The sequence below is a fragment of the Notothenia rossii genome, assembly GCF_949606895.1.
Source record: "Notothenia rossii genome assembly, chromosome: 1".
Taxonomy (NCBI): domain Eukaryota; kingdom Metazoa; phylum Chordata; class Actinopteri; order Perciformes; family Nototheniidae; genus Notothenia; species Notothenia rossii.
The window spans coordinates 21,107,665-21,131,344 of NC_136912.1; the positions used below are offsets into that span (position 1 = coordinate 21,107,665).

At 40.2% G+C, this 23,680-nt stretch overlaps 4 protein-coding genes and 1 long non-coding RNA gene across 6 annotated transcripts; 2 read left to right on the forward strand and 3 right to left on the reverse strand.

Annotated features, from left to right (window-relative positions):
* Position 1: 1 nt before the first annotated feature.
* Positions 2–1,811, forward strand: bglapl (bone gamma-carboxyglutamate (gla) protein, like; the record flags this gene model as incomplete). Its single annotated transcript, XM_079649169.1, has 3 exons — positions 2–338; positions 449–545; positions 930–1,811. Coding segments are annotated over 3 exons (537 nt in total), but the record flags the coding sequence as incomplete, so codon positions are not given.
* A 982-nt stretch (positions 1,812–2,793) lies between these two features.
* LOC307022292 lies at positions 2,794–6,297 on the reverse strand. The gene is made up of 3 exons (XR_013803355.1): positions 4,042–6,297; positions 3,556–3,758; positions 2,794–3,083 (listed from the first exon to the last, which is right to left on the reverse strand). It is a non-coding gene; the product is annotated as an uncharacterized lncRNA (long non-coding RNA).
* A 1,150-nt stretch (positions 6,298–7,447) lies between these two features.
* On the reverse strand, positions 7,448–15,500 carry LOC307020127 (sodium-dependent phosphate transport protein 2B-like). 2 transcript variants are annotated; one of them, XM_079651286.1, is made up of 13 exons: positions 15,182–15,500; positions 14,110–14,176; positions 13,887–13,997; positions 13,086–13,214; positions 12,581–12,724; positions 12,094–12,205; positions 11,599–11,791; positions 10,468–10,563; positions 10,255–10,375; positions 9,724–9,891; positions 9,515–9,631; positions 9,205–9,329; positions 7,448–9,063 (listed from the first exon to the last, which is right to left on the reverse strand). In XM_079651286.1, exons 1-13 carry the CDS (start codon positions 15,215–15,217, stop codon positions 8,497–8,499), a joined length of 1,986 nt encoding a protein of 661 aa, XP_079507412.1. In that variant the 5' UTR covers positions 15,218–15,500; the 3' UTR covers positions 7,448–8,496. The 2 variants fall into 2 exon arrangements, with proteins under 2 accessions (XP_079507412.1, XP_079507413.1); XM_079651287.1 differs by having other exon boundaries at positions 15,194–15,269.
* A 2,393-nt stretch (positions 15,501–17,893) lies between these two features.
* On the forward strand, positions 17,894–21,203 carry LOC307017718 (OCIA domain-containing protein 1-like). Its single transcript, XM_079647443.1, has 8 exons — positions 17,894–18,089; positions 18,304–18,388; positions 18,502–18,555; positions 18,648–18,695; positions 19,340–19,463; positions 19,555–19,727; positions 20,056–20,205; positions 20,343–21,203. The coding sequence occupies exons 1-8, from the start codon at positions 18,036–18,038 to the stop codon at positions 20,378–20,380; spliced, it is 726 nt and encodes a 241-aa protein (XP_079503569.1). The 5' UTR covers positions 17,894–18,035; the 3' UTR covers positions 20,381–21,203.
* Positions 20,908–22,393, reverse strand: rhbdd2 (rhomboid domain containing 2). The gene has a single exon (XM_079647430.1). It carries the CDS (start codon positions 22,121–22,123, stop codon positions 21,140–21,142), a length of 984 nt encoding a protein of 327 aa, XP_079503556.1. The 5' UTR covers positions 22,124–22,393; the 3' UTR covers positions 20,908–21,139.
* Between the last annotated feature and the right edge of the window lie 1,287 nt (positions 22,394–23,680).

Here is a 23,680-nt window from a genome sequence, read left to right on the forward strand (position 1 = left end):
GGTTGTCTTGGACCCTGTAGACGACACATCTGTTGAACTTGAGGTTGTCGTGGACCCTGTAGACGACATAGCTGCTGAAGCTGTAACTGCTGACGAAGCTGTTGACCCCACGGCTGCTGCTGCTCCAGACTCTTCCTCCTCCTCCGAGTCTGATTCTTTCTCTGCATCTGACTCCAACTCTAACTCGTCCTCCTCCTCCTCCTCCTCCTCCTCTGAATCTTCTGAATCATCCTCTGAGTCCTCTGAGTCTAACTCCTCAGCATCCAACTCTTCTGCCTCCGATTCTTCTTCTTCTTCTTCTTCCTCCTCATCTTCCTCAGAGTCAGCCAGTACTGAGGGTAGGCAACGTTTTTGGAAATAATCTTTGCATGGTTTAAAATGACTTAAAGTGTGTCTGTATTACAAGGAAATTCAAGAAGGTTTGAGCTTGTAAGGTTTGTCCCTACAGCGCCCGAGGTGGTCATGACAAGAGACCTGGCTGCTGTTCTCCTGAGGAGAAGAAGAGCCGCCCCAGCAGGAGACCTCTCCCCTCTGCAGCTCGAGAGGTACAGTTATTTACTCTATGTGGAAATGACTGACTTACTATGCAACAATATACTCTGTACAGGGTTTATTTCGCTTTTTTTTCTGTTTTATTTTGTTACACTTATGGTGGAGCCTGTGACCTAAGATGTGCATCGTCATAACTACACCGTAGCTATGTACGCATGACTAATAAAAGCCTTGAACTTGGAAATCTACTTTAATTAAATTGTCTGGTAGTCTACATAAATCATTTGTGGACACTCCTAACAAAAGTTAAATAATCATTGTAGTTTTTATCTAGTGTAAAAAAAAGCTCTGATTTAAAATAAGGAATCTAAGTACTTATAATAGACATAAGTACATTTTACAGCACTTTTAATGTTTTTCTCCCCTCTGCCGTACAGTCTGTGGGAGGTGTGTGAGCTGCACGACGGCTGTGACGAGATGGCTGAAACCGCAGGCATCGTCGCCGCATACGTCGCCTACTACGGACCCGTCCCCTTCTAAGATTAAGATTCTTCTTTATCAACATAAGAACGGTTTTTCTCTGTCGTTTTGTAATATAATGATGCAACTTCCCTGAACCAGGACTAGACAATCAAGGAAAAAAAGTGTTTGGCCCATGTAATGATGCTCAACTGCGATTTTTTTTTGTTGGCATAAATCCTTGCAAATGTGACCAGCTTTTATGGTCCAGTGATGAGGCCTCTTCCAGGCTTCAGAGAGGCACATGGAGACTGAGCCTGTGGAGTAACCCTCACAAGATATTATAATTAATATATGTTGTATAATGCAACAAATGGTGCTTCCAATGCAGATGTATTGTATGTAAATGTATGACGTTGTTTTTTTCTGCTTTAGTCTTATTTAAACTAGAAGCAGTAGTTTTGTAAGTAGTAGATGGAGTATTGAAGTAGTGTAGTTTAAGTGATAGTTGATAGTGGTAGTGTACAGTGTGTGTAAAATGCACATCAGTTGTTTGTAATGACTGTAACCAAAAATTGCCTCTGGGTTTCAAAATAATACATTATTTTGTTTTGTCGAATTGTTGTTCTGTCCTCAATGACCAAAATGTTATGAGCTGGTAAAATAAATCACATTATATGTTTAAACTTGCAGAACTGGATGATAACTCCTGGGTTCCTCTCTACAAATAACACATTTCAGATACAAGTAGTCAAGTTATCCATTGTTAATTTAAAAATATTAATTTTAGCTGCTTTAATTGTCGCTAAAATGTATTTTGTACTCAATTGGTGTTCATAAATAAACATGCTCAAATTTCATCAGCATCCCTACTTCTTCTCATATTTGCCACTAGATGACAGTGTTGGTCAGTCAAAAAAGATTTGAGCAATTAGCTTTTAGTCCAAAGTCAGAACTTGGTGTTGTATTTGTTGAAATACATAACAACTTTCTGACAGAATATAATATAACATTATCACATTGCACTCCCAAATGAAATGAAGTGTAAGAAAATATCATATATTTACTTATAATGTTATGAATTGCCCTATTTTTAACCTAAATTATCATTTTAAAATCATAGATCTTGTCTAAAACATCCATGGGAACTACGAAAAAAAACCTTTTATGAACAAAGGTTGGTAAAACATGAGTCTGAATAAACCTCTCCCAGGACAGATAGGTCATTAATATGCAGTATGTTACTATTTTTTATCCTAATGCATCAGTTCCTTAGCAGCATTACGTTTTTGTAGGTAGATTACATTCTTTATAAAGTAAGATTCTTTGGTTTAGTGGTCACAATGTACATTTGAGGGCTTAGTTGAGGGATACAATTGATAAAGTTCTGCCACACCAAAACATTTGTTGAATTATTCAATTAAAATAAAATATATCAAATTTGATGTACTTATGTACATTTGATAGTTTCACATCGTCACAAGATCCACCATCATGTGCCAGGTTGGAAAGTTACAATAGCTGCAGTTATGGAATACAAGTGGCTGTCAGCAGCATTCATTAAAAAGCGTTGTAGCTCAAATGTAATTGACAATATTGTCGGAAAGGTGGTATATATTGTAAAGTAAAATGTGCTTTGGTAAAAATCTTGTGGATTACATTGAGTGTATATTAACTTCAGTCAGTTTACCATGTAGTGTCTCGTGGTTGTATGTGCCTTTGGCACAGTTGTGCACCCTCAATATTGGCATATTGATTATCCATGTCATATTGTTGTAACGACTGAATGAACACAAGTGGAGGACTCAATAGCACGACTCAGAGACAGAGGATTAGGATGCAAAAAAGGTCTTTATATCCAAGGTTCGGTACACGGGAGATCAGTAAGGCTAACAAAACAGACGAGGAGTAGACAGGGACCGGGTCAGGACACGAAGCTGGGTCAGGTACACGTGGAATCAGATACTAAGAAAAACACTGCTGGAACGCTAGGAATAAACTAAGACGAACTGGCACTGAAGGGAATGTGGATGCAATCTAAGTAGGCAGAGGGAGAGATGATAATGGGGCACAGGCGAGGCTAATTAGGGATGGGAAGCAGGTGGAGTTCAATCAAGGGCAGGAAAGCTGAACTGAAATGAGAGAAACCACAATGAAAACAGGAACAAAAACATCAACATGCTGGCTAGGCCCTTACAATTGTTTGTAATTGGTTAACTGACATGTGACAGTGAAACGTCAGCACTAGTTTCCTGGACAAACGGTCATAAAAAAGAACCAGCTAAAAACTGGATTCTCTGAAAGACAGCTATTAGAGAGGTTGTGAAATATTAATAGTGATACTAATGATACTGATAAAGTTTATGGTACTTTGAGATAAGGAGCTTGCTTGTTGATTCCCTCCCCTTTATCATAATCGTTCACTTCCATCCTGCTTTATTCAGAAAAGCAACACCCAGGGTGCGGTTTTATGGGTTTAGCTTGTAACGATCAACTATCAAAGATAGCTTTGTTAAATAAAACCACAAGGGGTTCTTGATATGAAATGATATTATAAAGGCTAAATAGAACTGATAAATGGAAAGAGTAGATTTTCCGACTCACAAGATTGTCGCCATCTTGAAAGATGAGATCTTCACCCGTTTCGGTGTCGCACATGAGTTGGTTTCTGATCGCGGAGCGCAGTTCACTGGCCATGAAATGGCCAACCTCAGTAAATCCTGGGGAGTTTACACACGGCGGCGTGCGTTGAAGCTTCAACGGTTCTGCCCATTCACTTGTGACGTCACTTGTTTCGCTTCGTCGAACTGCATTGTGGGAGCAAAGCGTAGAGCAATGTTCTGCTTTTGAAGCTTCGACGGAAGAGTCAGCCAATCGAATCATATGCCAGTACAAGCTCTAGCCAATCAAACCACCACTTTGAGAGCAAAACTAAGATCTATGGACATCGCTCAACACCATGCTCAACACCCATTATGAAACAGAACAGTAAGCAGATTTATTTTTCTTTATGGATATTTTACAAATCACTCCCCTTTTAAACTGTATTCGTGTTTATTAATAACAACTTTTTTTTACTGTCATAGATACCTCATTCACACCAACGGTGTTTCAGGGCCGGTATGGAGCTGGAGCTTGAAAAGCACCGGGTTTTCCTGTTCACACCGCTGCCTCTTAGCTCCGGAATCCGGTTTGTTTGGAGCACCAACATTTTTTCCAGCCAGAGCAAAAGCACCGCATACGTCACGCTTACGTCGAGACGTATAAATATATCACAGATAGACATATCATGTTTATCCAGATCTGCTAACAGTTAACTTTAGCTAACTTTTATTATTGCGGGCCCACAGCTGTGTCACTTTCTTCTTTTACCGTGGCTTGTAAATAATGCAATGTCAATATCTTAAATACCCGTCAAGCAGATAAAATGATAGTTATGTTAAACCGGTAGTTTTTTTGTACGTACCTCCTTGTCGTCAGTCATTCTTCTTCAGCGGGGCTATCCCGCTCCGATATCACTCTTCATTTGAAAAAAGCCAATCATAAAAGAGGAGGGGTGTAACCAATTAGATTTGGCGTTACTGGGACACGGTACGCCCACTTCTTAAAATGTCTCCGCGCCCGAGAGCAGGCCAGAGTTTCACGAGCAGAAGAGCAGGAATTGCTCGCGAGAGCGCAGGAGACCAAGGAGCGCTCCTGTAGATGCTGCACATGCTCAAGGCATGTTTCTCCCCTGCAGGCTTCAATATTGCTCTCGCGCGAGTGCCGTTTTAGTGCTCGGGAAAATAATATACGGCCGCGGCTGCTTGACTTGTGCTCGCGTGGATCTCATATGCCCTCGCGATTTATGACAGAGATTTGCCCCCATACTTTCCTCTCCGCTTCTCTCTGCCGTGCTCTCGTCTCTTCTTCTGTGTTTCTCTCCCTGTATCGCTCACTCGTCTCTTTCGCCCCCTGTCGGCGGCAGTTGAAATAGAATTGCCCCGTCAAAATTGAAATCCCCTATTAATGTATTGATTATAGGTCCGGGTCCGTATAGGTCGGCGTCTGGGTCCGGATCCGGACCGTGGTCCGCCTGTTGCCGACCCCTGCCCTAGGGCATCGGGTTCGTTTATCCCGCTGTTGTCCCGGAACACTTGGGCCTGATGGGGGTGGACGAGCTTGGAGTTGACGGGGAGTCTGCTGACTGCATGACTGGGGCTTGTAGTGGCGGGGGTGGTGGTTGAGGTGGGCCAGCCGGATTGCCTGGGTTGTGCACCGGGGGAGGGAAAGGATACCCAGAGTCGAGGAGAGGGTCATTCAGGCCTGCAATGGAAAGATACAGAGATATCTGAGGTTTACATGGTTTTGGAAATTATTTTCCTTCTTTTCTTCACATTCATCTTCAACCTTAAAAAATGTTTTGACATTTAGGCTAACTGCCTCCTTTTGTGACATTTTGCTTCATCCTCCTAATATTTCAAACACTTTCTGTGACTTTCTATTTTATCGAACTCTTTTACTTCAACTGTCTTTTCTTTTTCATTCCATTCTCTTGCTCTTGTAATTTGTTCTTTAGGTCTCTGATTTTTTATTTACTCAAAGATCCTCCCTTTGGAAATCCGAACATTTCCATCCATATATTTAATTTTGACACACTGTTTTCACCATATTTGTCTCTCATGTCATCCACTATGGTCCCCGCTGGGGCCTCAGCCCCCTTACTTTGTTTTGTCCCCATCTCTATCTCTATCTATCTCTAGATAAATCAATATTGGCTTCAAAATCCCTTAAGTGTTGATCAAACACTGCTCACCCGTCGGTGATCTTATATTTGTTTCCACGTACAAATCACAAAACTATTTCTCTTATATTTGTTTCCGGGTATAAAATCACAAAACCCTGTAACTTTATATATTATATATTATCGAATATTGCTAGTATCCTCTTTTGCGGTTAGCAACCCACTGCAGATGTCATGGAGTTTATTAAACTTTTACTTTTAAACAATTAGAAATTGTACATCTGACCAGGTATTTTAGAGCAATTGAGTTTGTTGGATCTCGTGAAGTCAATCGGTTTCACCCAGGCGCTGGTCCTCTCGTCCCGTAACACTTTTCTGTCGAGGTAGAGGAGAATCCGAGGATCCCGGCGTGACCACCAGCGTCCTTGAGTGTCCCCGAAGGAGCTTTCAGAGATCCCACTTCTGACACCAAGTCTGTTGTGGATATTTTAACCTCGTCAATACTGTAAAGATGTACAATGAGAGCAATCAATAATAAACTGGTGAAAGCAAACAGAGTTGTCTAAGTTCTTTATACAAGCTTTTAGGTACGGTCATGCAAAGTACAGAGTCGTTTGCAGGAGTGGACACAGGGGCAAATGTGTGTGTGTGTTTTATAGAGGACTGTTGCTGTGCAGAGAAGAGAACACTGACTCCAGGTACTCATCTGAACCAAGGACACGGCCTCGGTGGAATTCCAAGTATGCTGGAGATTGGAACAGTCCTTCGGCGGCACTCCGACGTAGCATCCTTAAAATATTGGCTTGGAAGCCAGTTTCCTCGAGATTGAGAAACGGCCACAGTCTATGCATATACCACGTGATGACCATGGTGATGACACGTTAGGCTCGTGTTGTGTTCAAGGACCCTGACCTTGGCCAGGAAAAGCAGGCACTCGCTTGTTTAATTTTTTTGCGGTCTAGATTTCTTGAATTTTTTAATTTTTTAGGTGTGTTTATAAATTAACTCGAGGGCCGTACCAAATGGTCTCGCGGGCCGTATACGGCACGGGGGCCGGAGGTTCCCCACCCCTGGGCTAGAGCTTGTACTGGCATATGATGTGATTGGCTGACGCTTCCGCCAAAGCTTCAAAAGTTGAACATTGCTCAACTTTTGAAGCGAGCAAAGCGAAGCAACGCTCCCACAATGCAGTTCGGCAAAGCGTGATGTCACCCCATTCAAACTGAATGGGCAGAAGCACGCCGCCGTGTGGACGGGCCGTAACGGAGCTTACACACGGCGAAGTGCGTTGAAGCCCCGGAAACACAAGCAGTGGTTTGCTCCCACAATGCAGTTCGGCAAAGCGTGACGTCACCCCACGTGTTTATAAATTACCTCGAGGGCCGTACCAAATGTTCTCGCGGGCCGTATACGGCCCAGGGGCCGGAGGTTCCCCACCCCTGATTACCTATTCAGCATATTCTTCTGGATTCTTTGTTGCGTCTTCTGCAAGTGCTTCTTCATCGTTGTAGTCTATCGCTGGCTCTTCCAGGATAACTTCACTGAGGCCGTGTAGTTCATGTGCGCCAAAAACCTTGTCTCCCATAACTCAACGTTTTTCTCGTTACCGTCGAATAACAACTTAAACCTTTGGCCTCCTTGACTGGGCCCATAACCTGTTGCGTGAGACATTATATTCAGAAGAAATCTCCACGTTTGTAGTCAACCAAAGTAGTTTGTAAGCATCAGCTTACTAGTTGTAACGGACAGAAAAAACACACGACCACATCGCACTGAGTTTGGCCTGGAGAACTGACCGTTTATTGCATCTGCGCATGCTCATTAGCATCACCACGTTTCTTTCACACTCAGGCACATTCTGATGATGTCATATACACATGAACTGAAACATGACTTTGTTCTTATACAAATATGCTTAACAACAACATGCCTTAAGCCTTTTCCCCTGCCACTACAGTTTAGAAGAAATACCTTAAATCAATGTGCGGCCGTCACAAGCTAATGAGGGAACATTTAAAATGATGAGTCTAGTGGTTTCTGAGGGGGAAAAACTTTCAATTAGGTATAGTTTTTTAACATTTTATTTTTACATGTTCATATAGATACTATTGCAACACAACAAGAAACTCAAGATTAAGTACAAAGAGTTACAAACATTAAGTCAGATGCACAGTCATCTAATTTCAAACTACATATTCCTTGAATACGATTATCTGTCTCAATTAAATTGAATTATTATACACCTTAAAACGATGTGATAAGGATCTCAGTGTGTCTTATACACAGTAAAAACCTGTGGTTCTGTGCAGATGTTATTCTGACCGACTGTATTTCCTGTATGGAAGGCCATGGCATGGCATCCTCAGTGTTCACATTTTAAAAATATAGAATAAAAAACAACCTTTACATTGCTTTGCTATTTTAAATAACAGTTTGTTATGAGCCCCAGTTATTGACTTAACTTAACATTAAATAACTTACGCTATACCTTATTTATATTGAATTATTTTAGTAATCTCATGATTTGATCAAATGAAAGAAGTATTTCAAAAATGTTAGAAAACCAAATAATGTAGAATAAGCCAATAGAAAATTATATTTTCCTTATTGTTCACAAATCTTAATCATAAAATTGATTCTTACTTCTCGCAGCTGAAAAACACTTTCTCTTTTATTGTCTGATATTCCTTATTAAACCATCTTATACTAAATTAATAACATACATTTTAAATAGTTTTGCCTGGATGTGTTTGGTCCTTGTGCCATGCCTAATATACTTCTTTCCATTATATACACATAGTCACAAATATATATTTTAAATCTCAAAACTGGGTGTTTTTCAGAATGTTTTGCTCTAAATTGAACTCATTTTCCACCTCCTTCTCTGCACTCATTGCAGGATTATCATACACTGCTATGTGTGATTTGTTGTTATTTTCCACACACTCTTTCTCTTTGTGTTCTTCCCCTTCAACAGCAAGCTGGCAGCACTTGCAGCAGCAACAGCATTTTGCGGTACAAGCACCAACCAATTTGTCCCAGGGTTCCAGGGAATGGGCCCACAGAGGGAGGAAGTCCCAGGATCGCAGGGCTGCAGGCAGGCACCGGGGTTTCCTTTTCTGCAGCACGTTAATCACTACGATGAGGATCAGCATGGCGACCAGAGGAACACCCACACCCACCATCACCTTCCAGCCGGCCAGAGACAGGCTGAAGATGAAGAGCGGTAAAATGAAGAAGAAGCTGATGATGTAGACGGCAGCAAACCAGCGGTAGGTGGCGGTGATGTTTCCCAGGCTTTTTGCCAGCCGGATAGGGATTCGCGTGAAGGGGATTGGATACCACAGAAGGATGCCAGAGATGTTGAACAGGAAGTGTACGAGGGCAATCTGGAAATAACATCAACTCTGTGAAAACAGGCTCCCTCTACCTAATAGTCCTTGTATCTCCCAAAATGCAAAATAAATTCAACACATATTTAAATGTACTTGTGGTGTTTGTGTGCATGTTTTCTTGTGCAAGTGACTGACCTGTAGAGAATTTGCCAGTGTCTCTGCAGGACTAGCCATAGCTGCCAGGATGGCTGTGGTGGTTGTACCAATATTTGAACCCAGAGACAATGGGTATGCTCTCTCTATGCTGATGACACCAATACCTATTCAAATAAACACATAATTACACTCCCTCTCTTCAACTACCATCATCCCTTTATAACCAGGAAAGCAGTTAGTCAAGGTAGATTGTTTCACTAAGAAGAAAAGATTGACAGGAATTTTAAGTAACAGCATTTAAAAAAAAAAAACACAAATAGAGATGAATGAAATGGATGAATGAACTCACCGACAAGTGGAGTGATAGCAGAAGTGAAAACAGAGCTGCTCTGCACAATGAATGTCATTCCAGCTCCGACAAAAATGGCAATGTAACCTGTGACCCAGCCGAATGGAAATGGGAAATCTGCACACACAAACAGACACACAACATGCAAGTGTTACTAACCAACACATTCCCATTCATTTCTCTGCACTTGAGTGTGCGGTGCCACTCACCGGTGTTGAGGATCTTCTTGATGACTGAGGCCACCTGTCCCTTCAGCATGGAGTTGAGCAGCTTGACGATGAGTATCAGGCAGGAGCAGAGCACCAGCAGAGAGAGAGTGAGCAGGATCAGACCCACCGCCAGGTCCGGCAGATTCACATTCACAAATATATGCTTACCTGAGGACAAACAAAAACACACGCATCAGCGATGGCTGGTATCCTTCATGTTTTAAAGCTGCATGTATGTCTTTTTTATGGCCTACTGCAACAACAATAAAACATTGTCAACGATTATGTGATCTAAGGATACGCCTTATCTGTTTCTGCAGGTGGAAATGGGGTCAATACAATTGTAAATACATTTGAAAAGTTTCACTGAAAGATGTATGATCTTATAGTAACAGTAGTGTCTGTGCTTTGTTTAAACATGGTTGCAACGTCATGTGGAATGAAGCCAATTTTTCACAGTGAGAATAATATACATTCATTTAATCGAGAGCTTACAGAAAATAGAGTGTATACTGTCAAAACTGCTCTTACATTTCTGGAGATTGCACGTTTCAGAAACGTTCTTCAGTGTGATGGTGTAGTTGCCATCGACCCAGCACAGGGACGGAGACGTGCAGTTATCTGGACCAGGAACCGTGACGTTCATTAAGGTCTGAAACAAATTGGCAGTTTGACAATAAAGATCTTTGATCTTCTAAATGTTTTTTGAATATTTGATATGGAGCTGAAATGTTTTGGTCTTACTGTTTTGGTGATGGTATGGCACCATTTCTTGATGAGACTCTTATTCCTGGCTGCTGGGTCTCCGGTGGCAATCCCATTGATGACGGACTGGTCCAACTAGATTGAAGGGAAAAATAAAGAAGTAGATCAAAACCATGACAAATAAGAACTTTAAGGAACTGTTTAGTCTTTGTTAACCAAACTAGTTTTCTCCCTATGCCGTAGTTACATCCCTAACATGTTAAGTAGTTACCTCCCCAACACTGACATAATGTGATTGGTTTATGAGAGGTTCAGTGGACCACATACAGTAGATTACACTAACTGTGCAGTAACTTCTGTATCCGCCCAACTATGACTACTGTTACAGATTGTCCACAAAGCTTTTTTTACAATTGATAAATTGTTGGTAAAAATTGCTGTTTTCAGCCTCTCCAATATGGAAATGATCTTCTTTTCTTTATTTTATACCATAACAAAGTAGATATATTCCAGTCTTGGACTTGAAAAAACACATTAACAGACATTAACCTGGACTTTGACAAACTAGAAGGAGAGTGTTTCACCACTTTCTGCAAATGTATACATTATGAAAATGATTGTACGATATTTCCAGACACTTCCAACAGCTCATAACAAAAGCATTACTGCTTAGGGAAGATAGCATTTAGATGCGCAACTCCTCTGTCTTGGAACAGTGCAAATTAAATGGAAACTGAGCAATCTGGTGCCACTAAATGTTTTTAAAGCACGGTTGGATGCTACAAATTCGGATGCTGTGGGTACCTGTTCATGTGGATAAATTGTAATCCCTGTAATGATGCTGTTTGATGTCCTTTTTGTTATTCTGTTGTTTTATGTTTTTACGTTTCATGTGGAACATACTTGAGCAGGTCTCACTTGAAAAAGAGATCAATGATCTCAAGGGGCTCACCTGGATAAATAAAGATTTGAAATGAAATGAAAACGGCTGCTTATTCAAATTCAAACTGGATATAAGTGCCAGCTAAATTTCAAAATGATAATGGAGTTAATAAACAATTATTATATTAAAAATATCTATTGTTTCTTTAATCCCACAGGATAGCTTAAATGACCTAATAACATTTTGTGCAGAATATCAATAATCAGAAGTTATGCGAAACATTTTACCTGTATAATTGACTCAGTGATGATATCAGTGATCACATTTAACAGCTCCGGGGCCTCTCCACTCTCAATTTGGAAGGAGTCGATGATGAGCTTCGAGACCTCGTACAAATATCCGCTGGCGATCTCAAGAGGCAGCAGCACCAGCACGGAGAGCCAGTTGAAGAAGTCGTGAACTGTGGCCCCTGCAAAGGCCCTGGATACATTGTGAGAGGAGGTAGATAAATGCAAAGTGAGATGACCTTTGATCTTTCAAATGGGATTACATATTATTGCTCTACAGGAATAAGTCATCTAGTAAGAAAGCATGAAAGTAAAACTATTTATAATAGAAATCTCCACATTTTGTGACTTTTCAGATACATTTGATGATCATAAATGATAGTCTAAATATAGGATATTAGCCAAAGAACACAATGTTCTTGAACATGTTGAGGGCTTTTTGACTGCAGAGAAAGGCAGTAAAAGGAACCAATCCATCAAATACAAAATAATTACCTGCGAAAGGTGCTGCGGTCACCAGCCTGCGTCATGGCGACGAGTGTGTTGGTGACAGAAGTGCCGATGTTGGTGCCCATGATGATAGGAACGGCCAGCTGGACGGATAACACTGCCGAAGCAACAAAGGTAATCTTAAGAGTGTGTGTGTGTGTGTGTGTGTGTGTGTCTCTGTCTGTCTGTCTGTCTGTCTGTCTGTCTGTCCGTCCGTCCGTCCGTCCGTCCGTCCGTCCGTCCGTCCGTCTGTCTGTCTGTCTGTCTGTCTGTCTGTCTGTCTGTCTGTCTGTCTGTCTGTCTGTCTGTCTGTCTGTCTGTCTGTCTGTCTGTCTGTCTGTCTGTCTGTCTGTCTGTCTGTCTGTCTGTCTGTCTGTCTGTCTGTCTGTGTGTGTGTGTGTGTGTGTGTGTGTGTGTGTGTGTGTGTGTGTGTGTGTGTGTGTGTGTGTGTGTGTGTGTGTGTGTGTGTGTGTGTGTGTGTGTTCATACTCACGTCCAGAAGAGACCATGCTGACCACTATGGATGAGGAAGTGGATGAGCTCTGGACCAGCAGGGTGACCAGGACACCGATGACCAGACCAGCCAGGGGATTGGACAGCACCGAGTTGTCCTGAAAGATGTCCCCCGCTGCCTTTCCTGGGCAAGGAGAACATAGGAGTATGTGCATATTACCTCCTTCAAACAGTAATAGTATCATTGGCTTCTTTCTGGACAAGGTTACAATACATAGGAATAAAAAGGTAAGTAACCATACAAAATACATCAATCCAACAATGATAAAACAATGATAAGGAATATAATGAAAATGCATTATAAGTGTTTGATGTTACTCAAATCTATGTGCTTTTGAGTAAGTCGTTAAAACTTTGTGTTGAAGTTGCTGCTGTTCTAAGCTCTCCATTGTAACAAGAGATCTTGAATCTCAATAGGACAAACCTGGTTAAATTAAGTTAAACTAAATATAAAAGTGGCTTAAGATAGGTGTTACTGTGTTTACCTCCAACAAGCTGGAAAGCTGAGCTGAGGAGGTCAAGAGAGCAGATGAAGATGTAGAGGAAACCCAGCAGCAGGATGAACTTCCCCACCGACACCAACACTCTCCACACCTTCCCTTTGGTATCCAAAGCTAGAGTGAGAGCAGAGACTTGACAAATAAATAATAAATAACAAACATGGGAACAGATTGCATCAAACTTTTTTGGGGGTCTTTTCAAAGTCTGCACATGGAAACCAGGAGTGATTCTTAACATAATCAATGGCTCTGTTACAAAGTAGTAGGACCATGAAGGTGGTAAAGATAACAGCTGTGCTTTTTGTGCTAATACATGTTAAAATATCTGAAGTGATAAAAGTCCATTGCACTGCCCTCATGACTCATAACAGTACAGTTTGTTGGCACATGCTGAGCTTTCTGTCTCACTGGCTACTGTCGTTATCATATACATTATTATCTATGACTTGCATTTTATCTTTCTAAGTAGCCCGATAAATAACACTAATTTGATAGATTGTCGACTAATAGGGCAATTATGTCTTGGCAGAATCAGTTACTCCAGTTATACTGTTTATCTGAATGTATTAATATGATGTTCAGCTTCTATGTGCTTGTGTAATAATGTTATGTGCGTTATGTTATGTACACTTTGTCAGATGTACAGTAGGATATGTATACTTTAGTGGGCATGTAAATGTATTACATGGTCATGTAGATCTAATCAGGAAACACGTTATCCTCCAAAAGTGCAATGATAAGACCACACTGTACCTTAGTAATAATTGCTCCATTACAAGTCTTTACCTGACCATGGGACCCCTGTGTCCTTCAGCTCCGGCAGGTCCCACGGGTCTATTTCCTCTGGCTCCTCCTCAACCAACGCCACAGTGGAGTGTGCAAGGCTCGCTTTGACCTCTAAGACAGACAAACCAATGCACATTTACAGCACTTCTTTGAACAACTATATCAATTACATCATCAAAATTCATCAAAAGCCTTCTGTTGCGTTTCACACAAAAATAAATACCTTTGCACATGTTGTCATTAGCACAGATATTGTCGCCTTCCTCGCAATTATTTTGAGTAGCCATTGGCTAAAAAAGAGAGGGGAAAAATAACATATTATACAAGGATTTCCTTCTGAATGATTGGGGGAAATGCTATTTTTCAAAATTAAAAATGTCACATACTTTCTAGGAAATGTATTCAAGTTTAATTTGAGCTGTATGAACATTAATTGTCTGAAAAAGATATTTCAGTCAAATCAAATCATTATATTTGACCAACATGTATGTGTGTTACATACTTAGAGTTGTTTAACAGCTAATTATGAACTGTTAGACAAAGTATGTAACACACACACACACACACACACACACACACACACACACACACACACACACACACACACACACACACACACACACACACACACACACACACACACACACACACACACACACACACACACACACACACACACACATGCCAGGGTATTGATCTTTTTGGCACGTGGTCTAGCTGCAGTAAAATTCCATTCAAACAACATTATGATCAGTTAGGTATTTGAATTAATGTGTTATCTATTAAAACAAATCTTTATTAATGTGCTTATATTTTATGATGTATATCATTAATGTACACAACACTCTGTGAATGTATGTCCATAATAATATCAACACATGTTTTTAAACAATTGTATGTTTTAATGGTCGAAACAGGTAATATTTTTCAAGACAAATGTCAATGTGTTCTTTTATCACCTGATTAATCAATTCCATATAAATATAAATACTTTACCAGTATTTCAATAACCTGGATCCATTTTGTCCTTTGTGTTTGCAGCCAGGGCAAACGTGTTGATAGACTTACATGCAACTCATGTCAATCATTTATAAAAATGATACCTTAAGAACTTTTAACGTAGAAATATGGCTTTGTACAAACTAGAAGATATCTCATTATGTTACTATGATAAAATATGTTACCATCATAATAGTAACAGCACACCTAAAGGCCTCGTAAAAATCTTAAGCTAAGTTTAGAGAAAAAAGTATATCTGTAAGAGTATAACTCAGGTATATAATGCTTGTCCTCACCTGTGTCCTCACCTGTGGCTGGCCGAGCGAGTCCATGCTCCCTATGTGTGCTGAGCTCACCTGGGCTTCAGGTTTAGACGTGCTACCTCCACGCAGATAGAATTAAGATTGGAGGTTGAGGTTCGTGGAGGGCAGAGGAGAGTGTGATGTCCACCGTTCACATCACAGAGGGAGTTCCCTCACATGGATAAGATGACCGCGCCTTTCAAACCTTGCTTAGTCTTACCTTCAACTGTTAACTGTAATCTCTCTGCAGGTTGTGTTGCAATCCCCCTCACATGGTCCCTGATAAGTCCTGAGTTGGTGGTGTCTACCTTCACCTGCACCTACACTTGATGTTATTACCCAAACGCCTGGTTTTAGGCCTGAGATTTATATAAGGTTCTATTGTTTGTTGGTCCGTTTTGCAAATATGTCCATCCATTTAAAAAAAGAATTCCTGTATGGCCTTAACAAAAGTACTCCACAGCCCTCAGTGATGCTGGCTCCAGCTGGTGGTCCAATGTGAGAGGAGTGTCATCGAGAATGACTCCCTGGCAAAGGTTTATCCTAACAGATAGACCGCATGGGGTAGTGAGGGGGTAGCCGGATGTGCACTATGTTCTATTTTGGGCACATGATGAGATTTTTTTGGAGCAATCTATTGATTCTCTTAATACAGCTACCCATTGTTCAATACTTCCAACACATCAACGACTTACGTTTAGCCCCATCAAACTGTTGATGATGGCACAAAGAACTGAGAGGGACAAAAGTCAGCCTCGGCCACATGGAAGCTGTGACTGGAAAAGGTTTGGAGGAAATCTATAATTCACTATGCTTTATTTTCATGAATTTATAAAGGAACTAAAAACACTATAAAGAAATTAATAAAGAAAAGAATAAAGGAAATATCTTCTATCTTTCTGTCTCTGAGTGGTGTCCACACATACAGTCCCTATCGCTGTACTTTAACGTCTCAATGCACAATGGAGTTTTAAAGATGAATCCATTATTTGTTAACTATTAACTGAATGGTCAACTATTTTGATAATCCATTAATCATTTTTGATTGATCGTTTAGAAAAGCTCTTTGATTTCAGCCTTTTAAAAGTAAACATATCTTGGTTTCTTAACTCCTTTATGACAGTAAACTTGAATGTCTTTGAGTTCTGGACAAAGAAAAACGTTTGAGGATGTCATTGTTGGCATTGGGAAACACCGATCAATAATTGCAGAGTCCTGGAGGGATGATGTTTTGTGATGTAGGCCAAGCCAAAGGTTAGAACCACCCTGGTTCCCTGGGACAAAAAGCCAATGGGGTTTTTCCATTGAATCTTAGATATACTTTACATAATTTTCTCATATGAACACCAAATGTATCATTTCTGAACTATAAACACGACTTTTAGAAGGTTAGAGCTATATTAAGCTCTATATTAGGCTACAAAGGAACTATGACTACAACTCTACCACTACAAAGCTGAAGGCAGACAAGTGTTTGATGGGTTTACATTTTAAACTTGCCTCTTTTAAGACTGGTTAAAAGATTTACATTTCTCATGTGAGGCATTTAAGACATAATTGACTGTTAGCTCAAGTGACCAATAATTAATCACAGGTGCCCCTCTACAGTGACAATGCAGCCAATTTTACATTTGATCGGCCCCTAAACCGCTCTGGTGTGTGAACAAAAATGAATCATAGCCCTCCTCTGTCACACACACAACCACAGATCAAACACAAATTAATTTTGTTCTAGCACTTCCTCTCATGTCATTTTGCCAGTAATATTGAATGGAGGATAACTGGGACAACAAAGGAAAATATACACCTCTATTTTTAGTTTTATCGATAAATGTAAGCCTATTGATTGTGTAGTCACTCATCATCACCCCTCTGTCTCTTCGTGCCTGCTTTGTCTAAACAGATACAATTTTTTAGATACTATCTTTTTCAGCACTAGCATAAAATATTAGCTCTACTTTATGCAATCACATGTAAGAGGCAATCAAAGTCTTCTTTTTCAATCAGTATCAACAGCATCACCTAGACACCATACAATGCCATTACAACATTTCCTATTCCCTATTGGCAACGTCTTGACATTGTTTGGATGTAAATAACTGGAATATTGTTGTTCTAATTTTTTTTTTTGTCGTCATTTGTAGATGCAAAATGAACATACTGGAGCACAGAGTAAGCAAAATAGTTATACAATTGATACTTAATGAAATATTGTAATTATTTATGTAACTAAAGAAAGTGAATGTGCGAAATATAAAAATATAAATATAACAATGTAAGAGAATAGTGTAAAGTAATGTATGTAATGTTATGTTATTCGTCCAGTTTTATAACTTGTGCAGCAATTTGCCTACAATGCAAAGGCTTAGTTGTGAACAATAAATACAATAGCCTATTCATAATCATATAACTTTTACTATGACTTACTATTACATTACTACTTTGTATTGCCATTATTATACCAAAAAGATATTCCACTGTTATTTAGGCTACAACCACTAGATGGCCTAGGTCGAATACCTTTGCAATGAGACTATAGTTTACAAAATAAAAGACACATTTAAAAGACCATTTGTCTAATTCATGCAATCGTTTGGGATTATTTATGTGCATGTATAGTATGTATGATCATTTGTAAAAATCATGAGCTCTGAGTATTTTTATGACAACAACAATTGTGTCGCTTCACCTTCAAATTATACTTTTTAACTTCCGGGTTATGTCAGTGAGTGCCGCTATCTGGAGCAATGACATTGTACCAAACAGAGAAACCAGACCGCCAAGTGGCTTACAGTTTGTTATTTCACAAGCTTTGAAACATTGAATAGGCCCGGATATTGTCGTCAACATGTCGTCCACCACCGCAGGTTATACAGAGGAGGGTACGCAAAAGGTAGCACAGGTAAACACAACCTTAAACACGCGTTGGGATGCTAACGTGTTAGCTGGCTAGCTTTAACTTTGGATGAACTGCGGATAGGGTTTTCTGCTGTTGAAAGCTTATTAGTTTGTGAGGTGGGACTGCCTATTTCGCTTGCCAATAAGCCTAGTGCGAATGAAATAACTAACTAACAGAATTAAAGCTAACTCTGGTGAGTGTGTGTGTTTATCTTCAGGAGCCTATGGGCGTTTCGTACATCCCCACAACAGAGGAGAAGAGGGTGTTTAAAGAGTGCGCCCAGGAAAGCTTTTGGTACAGGTGTAAGTCTCTCTTTCACATACAAGACATATTAAATGTGTTATGTTGTGTAAATAAACACAGCTAAAAGGAAATATGTCTTCTTAAATCTGACTTCAACATGCTTCCTTTACAGCTGTGCCCTTCTCGATGCTCAGCATGGGTTTCACTCAAGCCCTAGTTGTCAGAGGTAATGCTATTCACAATGGAGAGGAATCAGCCTGTAAAATTATTTTAAACATACTTTACATTTTCAATTGACCCTTTTCTGTTTATTTACAGGTGCTCTGACTGCGCATCCAAAGTTTGGAAGTATACCCAAAGTCGTCTGTAAGTTCATGGTTGTTAAAACTGGGAGATTAGACATTTTGCATCATGTTAGTGGACAAAATATTAAGAACACCTCTAACTGTAACAAATAAATAAAAGCATGAACCAACAACACAAACTACAGCCCCTAAAAAATAAGTCGATTGGTCTGGTGTTACTAATAAAACTATTATCAGAATCAATCAGATTATTATTCCGGTGGGACATTTGTTTTGTGAAAAATCTTAAATCTGGATCAACACCTCTCCAAAACAGTTTTACTGAAAAACTGAACGTTGTAAAATCTTTAAGGTAGGAATTGACTGTTATTGGACTGCACTAGCATTGACCGTGTTCGCCAAATAAACCGGCAGTGGAGTTTTTATTATTAGTGTGATATGAAACCGGACATCCCCTCTGACTGAATTACGAAATGTTTTTAACTTGTTTTCCAAGTCAATATGTGAGGACTGTCAATAATGTTACTAGCTACTGTATCATATTCACTAACACAACTCTTCTCAGTGATGATATCCCTTGCTCCTAGTTTAAATGTGCCTGAATATTATATGAAAGAGCAAATAGTAATGGCCAAAATAATGTCTGATCAAGAGTGAGGTCTTAAAGAATAAAATATTTAATTACAAAAACGTTTGCTTATCCAGTCGCTGGTGTTTGTGCCTACTTTGCTGGGAAAATATCGTACATGGGAACATGCCAAGAGAAGTTCAAGAGCCTGGAGAACTCCCCTCTTGGAGACGCCCTCAGAAAAGGACTGCCTCCACAAGTGTGAGTACCACACACACACTTACTTGTGTGTGACTATATATGCTTTCATCCTCCATCTACTACTTAAATATGTTTCTGTTCTCTTCCCCAGATCCAAAGGCCCTCAGTCAGAGATGAGTGACCCAGACAACCAGTCATTTGACACCATGTTCCAGGCTGCAGAAGGCCCCAGCCACGCGCCTGTCGCCCAAGTTTATGACTACAATTCAGAGTCACCTGTGCCAATGGGCAAAGCAGATGACTTCAGCGCTCCAGGGAGCTACAGTATGTTTTTCAGATACAGTGTAATAATTAGTCTTTTGAAGAGAGTTGTTAAAATAATCAATATTAAAGAGCGTCATGATGATGAGGTTTCACATTTATAATTGATGCAAACTTGCAAAGACAATATGAGCCGAGTGTGCTTTTTCACAGATTAAATAACTGAAGAGTATTTCTTAAAGATAAGTTAGGCTTATTGATGGCGCCAGACATCGTTTTCCTCATTCTACTTAATAAATCAAACTATGAAATGTGTTTCCTACTCCTGCTAAGTTTCACTATGTCCTAGATAACGCTTTTTGTCCCTGTCTACTGTCCCCAACACTTTTAGTTGAAGACGAAGAGCCCAGGAAGAAGCCCATCCTCTATGAGGATCTGAGGGGCAAGAACAGAGAGAACTACGAAGTCACGCTCACTCAGAAGTCAGAGACTCTGCTTAAACCATCACCTGATAGGGAGCCAGGGAGACCCAGGAAAGACGGTAAGCTTCTACTGCAGAGATGTTTAAAACACTTGCTGGGTTGGGAAAAGACTAGGAGTTGAAATGAGTGCAGCTGTTGTTTTTAAATGATTCAGTAAAACACTAAACCCTTTCTTCTTGTGTCTCTTGTGCTACAGTGAAGAAGAACATCTATGGAGATTCCTGGGAGGAATGAGTCCTTATGTGAAATTTAAGATGTAATCTGTACACTGGCATCGCATATACTGCAGTATAGATGGCAGCCCAGTGGTTTAGTTGTTCCAGTCTGACTTGTGTCCTGAAGTTGTAGAGTTTGATATATATCTTTGCAACACAGTCAAATAAAACAAAATACAAGAAGAAAAAAACTGTCCTCTATTCTTAGACACAAAAAGATAATATTCAAGCTATAGAGCACAATTTGGATCGACAAAGACAGCGTTGATTGGGTTATAACTGTTATTTTTGTAATCTATCTCAAGGGACGTATCGATTTAAAAAGTGTATAGCTTGACCACAACATCAGCAGATCATAATTAGTTTTGTCACACTATACAAGTATAACTTGTCCTTAGTTTTGCCTGAAAAATGAGAGGATGAAAATAAATTAGCTTCAGTCCAGTTAACATACACTAAACTTAATCCTGCCCTCTTTAAATATACTCGATGTGTGTTACGTATGTTTTTTTTTCTTCCAAGACTTTAAGTATTTAGTACACATAGTTTATTTGTAGATAGTAAAAAATGTTTATTTTTTTTAAATGTATGTACAAAAGTTACACAAACGCCAAACATTTAAACAAATGTCATTAAAATACAAGCTTCAGACGGTCGACAAATACTGTAATACCCTACTGTAAAATCAAGCCAAAAACGAGAGACGCTGCAGGTGCCTGGCAGCAAGGCTCCTCTATATGGTTGGAACACTGTAAAGCAATTAAATAAATCCTCATGCTTATAAATGAGCATGACTATGACCGTGGCCGTCGCTATGGCTGTGGTTGCAGCTTTGGCCAACACTTTGCTGTGAACCATGTCCATGATTTGGCCCAGAGCCTTGGGGAATAACAGGTGGTGTGAGACCGGAAAGAGCGGCAGTCGAGTTGGACCAGCCTTCATAAATATTGGCTGTCATATTGGCTGGGTTCATGCTGGACAATGGAGCATAAGCCTGGACCGGGTAGGAACCAGGGGTTGGATTGATTTGTGGAAGGAGTGTTTTCCTCCTCTCCTCTGTGGAAGCAGGAACAAACTTGATACCCCTGATGCTCCTCAACAACCGGAAAGGCATCATCTTCTCCAGAGTGCCAGCCCTTTCTGCAGATATATTCAGAAGAGAGAACCATCCTTTCCCATACATCCAACCAACCAGGATGGCAATAATGTTACAGGGGAGCACACTGTGAGGAACGACGGCAGTGGTGATTATGAGGAGCACCCAAGGCAGAGCCATGGTGGGGAAACTGACCCCACACAGGAATCCTTTAGTCATTTTTGTGTGCATGGTAGTGAGAGCCACACATGCCAGGGCCGCAGGAAGCAGCCCCTCTGCGTGACTCCGGCTGCTGTCTTCTTGCATTAGATCCAGGAAGCTGTAGAAAAAGCCTGTGGTGGTCGACAGCAGCAGGAACAAGAACAGGAAGCGAACAGTGCCAACACCTTTCTCGAGACTGCCGCTGAGTAACACCAGAGCTGTGATGTTCACGAGGAGCTGAGCAGAGGTTTTATGGTAAAAAGGGTACGCCAAGAGCCTTTGGAGGTGCCCATGTTGAAACACAGTAGCACCAACACTGAGCACTCCCTGAGTGAAGTTGAAATATGTTTGTATGCCGAACAAAGCACACGATAAAAGTACCACTATTACAATCCCGCTCGTGAGGTCAGGAACCAAACCTTTGAACTCTTGAAAGATCCATTTAAAATGTTCATTTCGCATCATCTTGAAAAACCACTTCAGATATCCACGGCTGATGAGCGGAAGAAAAAGTTTACCTGTGATTCGTTTGTCTTCACACTTACTAAACAGGAAGTGGCGGTACCGGTATATCCAGATTGCCTTAGGGCCGATGTTTATAAAATATTTAAAATGTTCGGGCTGATATATGCCCTGATGGATAACTTAAATGTGCGAAAACTATTTTTTTTTTAAAGGGCAACACTTAAATTAAACTAACGCTGTTCGATGGCAAGCTTTTTCCAGAAGGAAGTAGACTCGCGCTGCTTGAGTGTTAAATGAAGACTTCTGGTCAAACTTTTCAAAATAAAATATGTATTGAAAAAGACCGGCACATTTTGTGTGAAAATTGTATTTAACTGCGTATGAAATCAAGCCATTTAAGCTGTATCTGAGTCTTAATTTAAATCTATAGCCTGTTGGGTTCAGATTCAGTACAAATGTCACATCTCTCCAACGTTCATGGCGTATTTTGAAGGATTTTTAGAACAACTTCCGGTAAACTCATAAATATTATAATCATCATAATATTTACATATAACCAGTATTAATATTTTCAGCGTTAAAATTGGGGATAAAAAGTAATGATTAATAATAAATTATAGCAGCAGCGGTGAAAAATAACTAAACCGAATTCTACGTAAGGTACTGTATTTTACTTGATTATTTCCTATTGAGTAAATGTAATGCTTATACTTCAAAAAATGTACTTGATTTGTAAAAATTTTGAATGCAGAACACAAGATATTCTTGAACATACATGTACATGTCCTGTACATATATATAGAGACAATGATAGAGATATGGATTTTGTTGTAAGAATTCTTACATTTATAAATGCAAAATATTTCCATATTTATAATACCTACTGAAGTCATAGTAAATAATTACACTAAAATAAAAAACAGGACAAATGCTGCATGCCATAAAGCACCCTTCATTCCTTTTGTTAAAAAAAGGGGAAATTATCAGGCGTAAGCGCGTCTGTCCCATGGATGTATAATAAGAGGCTTGTTTGAGACAAGCGAGACCTGCGCAGACCTGCGCGATTTCGATCAACGTCTTGCTCGTGTGTTGCATGATGGTTAGTCATTTTGTCCGACTTGCTCTGGAGGCTCGCTCACATGAGACGTTGAAATCTCGCGGGACAAAGACGCCCGCAGCCTTGAGAGCGAGGCGCGGCGAGGCGCCGCAGTTCCTCTCCACGGGCTGCGGAGGCGAAATGCTTGATGGGAAACGACTCGCTGGTATCTCGAGCTGAGCGCTCATTGGTGGTTTTTACCCCATGCTGCTGATGAAGCTCTCCATTGGCTCGGCAAAAGTTTGTTGTTGTTTTGTGTCAGTTTTACGTCGCCACTTCCATTCACATTTTTCATCATTGTTCCACAATGTTTATCATCATGAAATTAATATCTATATATGTTATACTATACTTGCACTGCTTACCGTTTAAATACTTTATATATCTTAGCATATTCATACACACTGTTCATACTGCTCACAGGCTGCTGTGTATATCTAGTGTATTCATACCCCTCACTG

Bases quoted from the DNA above. Each gene is read 5' to 3' on its own strand.
- LOC307017718 (XM_079647443.1), top strand. From the start codon at position 18,036: ATGTCGTCCACCACCGCAGGTTATACAGAGGAGGGTACGCAAAAGGTA. The intron at 18,696-19,339 runs GTAAGTTCATGG...TTGCTTATCCAG, and splicing joins AAGTATACCCAAAGTCGTCT to TCGCTGGTGTTTGTGCCTAC. The intron at 20,206-20,342 runs GTAAGCTTCTAC...CTTGTGCTACAG, and splicing joins AGGGAGACCCAGGAAAGACG to TGAAGAAGAACATCTATGGA.
- LOC307020127 (XM_079651286.1), bottom strand. From the start codon at position 15,217: ATGGACTCGCTCGGCCAGCCACAGGTGAGGACACAG. The intron at 9,892-10,254 runs GTAAGAGCAGTT...GTTTGTCCTCAG, and splicing joins AACGTGCAATCTCCAGAAAT to GTAAGCATATATTTGTGAAT. The intron at 9,330-9,514 runs GTGAGTTCATTC...TTATTTGAATAG, and splicing joins TGCTATCACTCCACTTGTCG to GTATTGGTGTCATCAGCATA.
- rhbdd2 (XM_079647430.1), bottom strand. From the start codon at position 22,123: ATGATGCGAAATGAACATTTTAAATGGATCTTTCAAGAGTTCAAAGGT.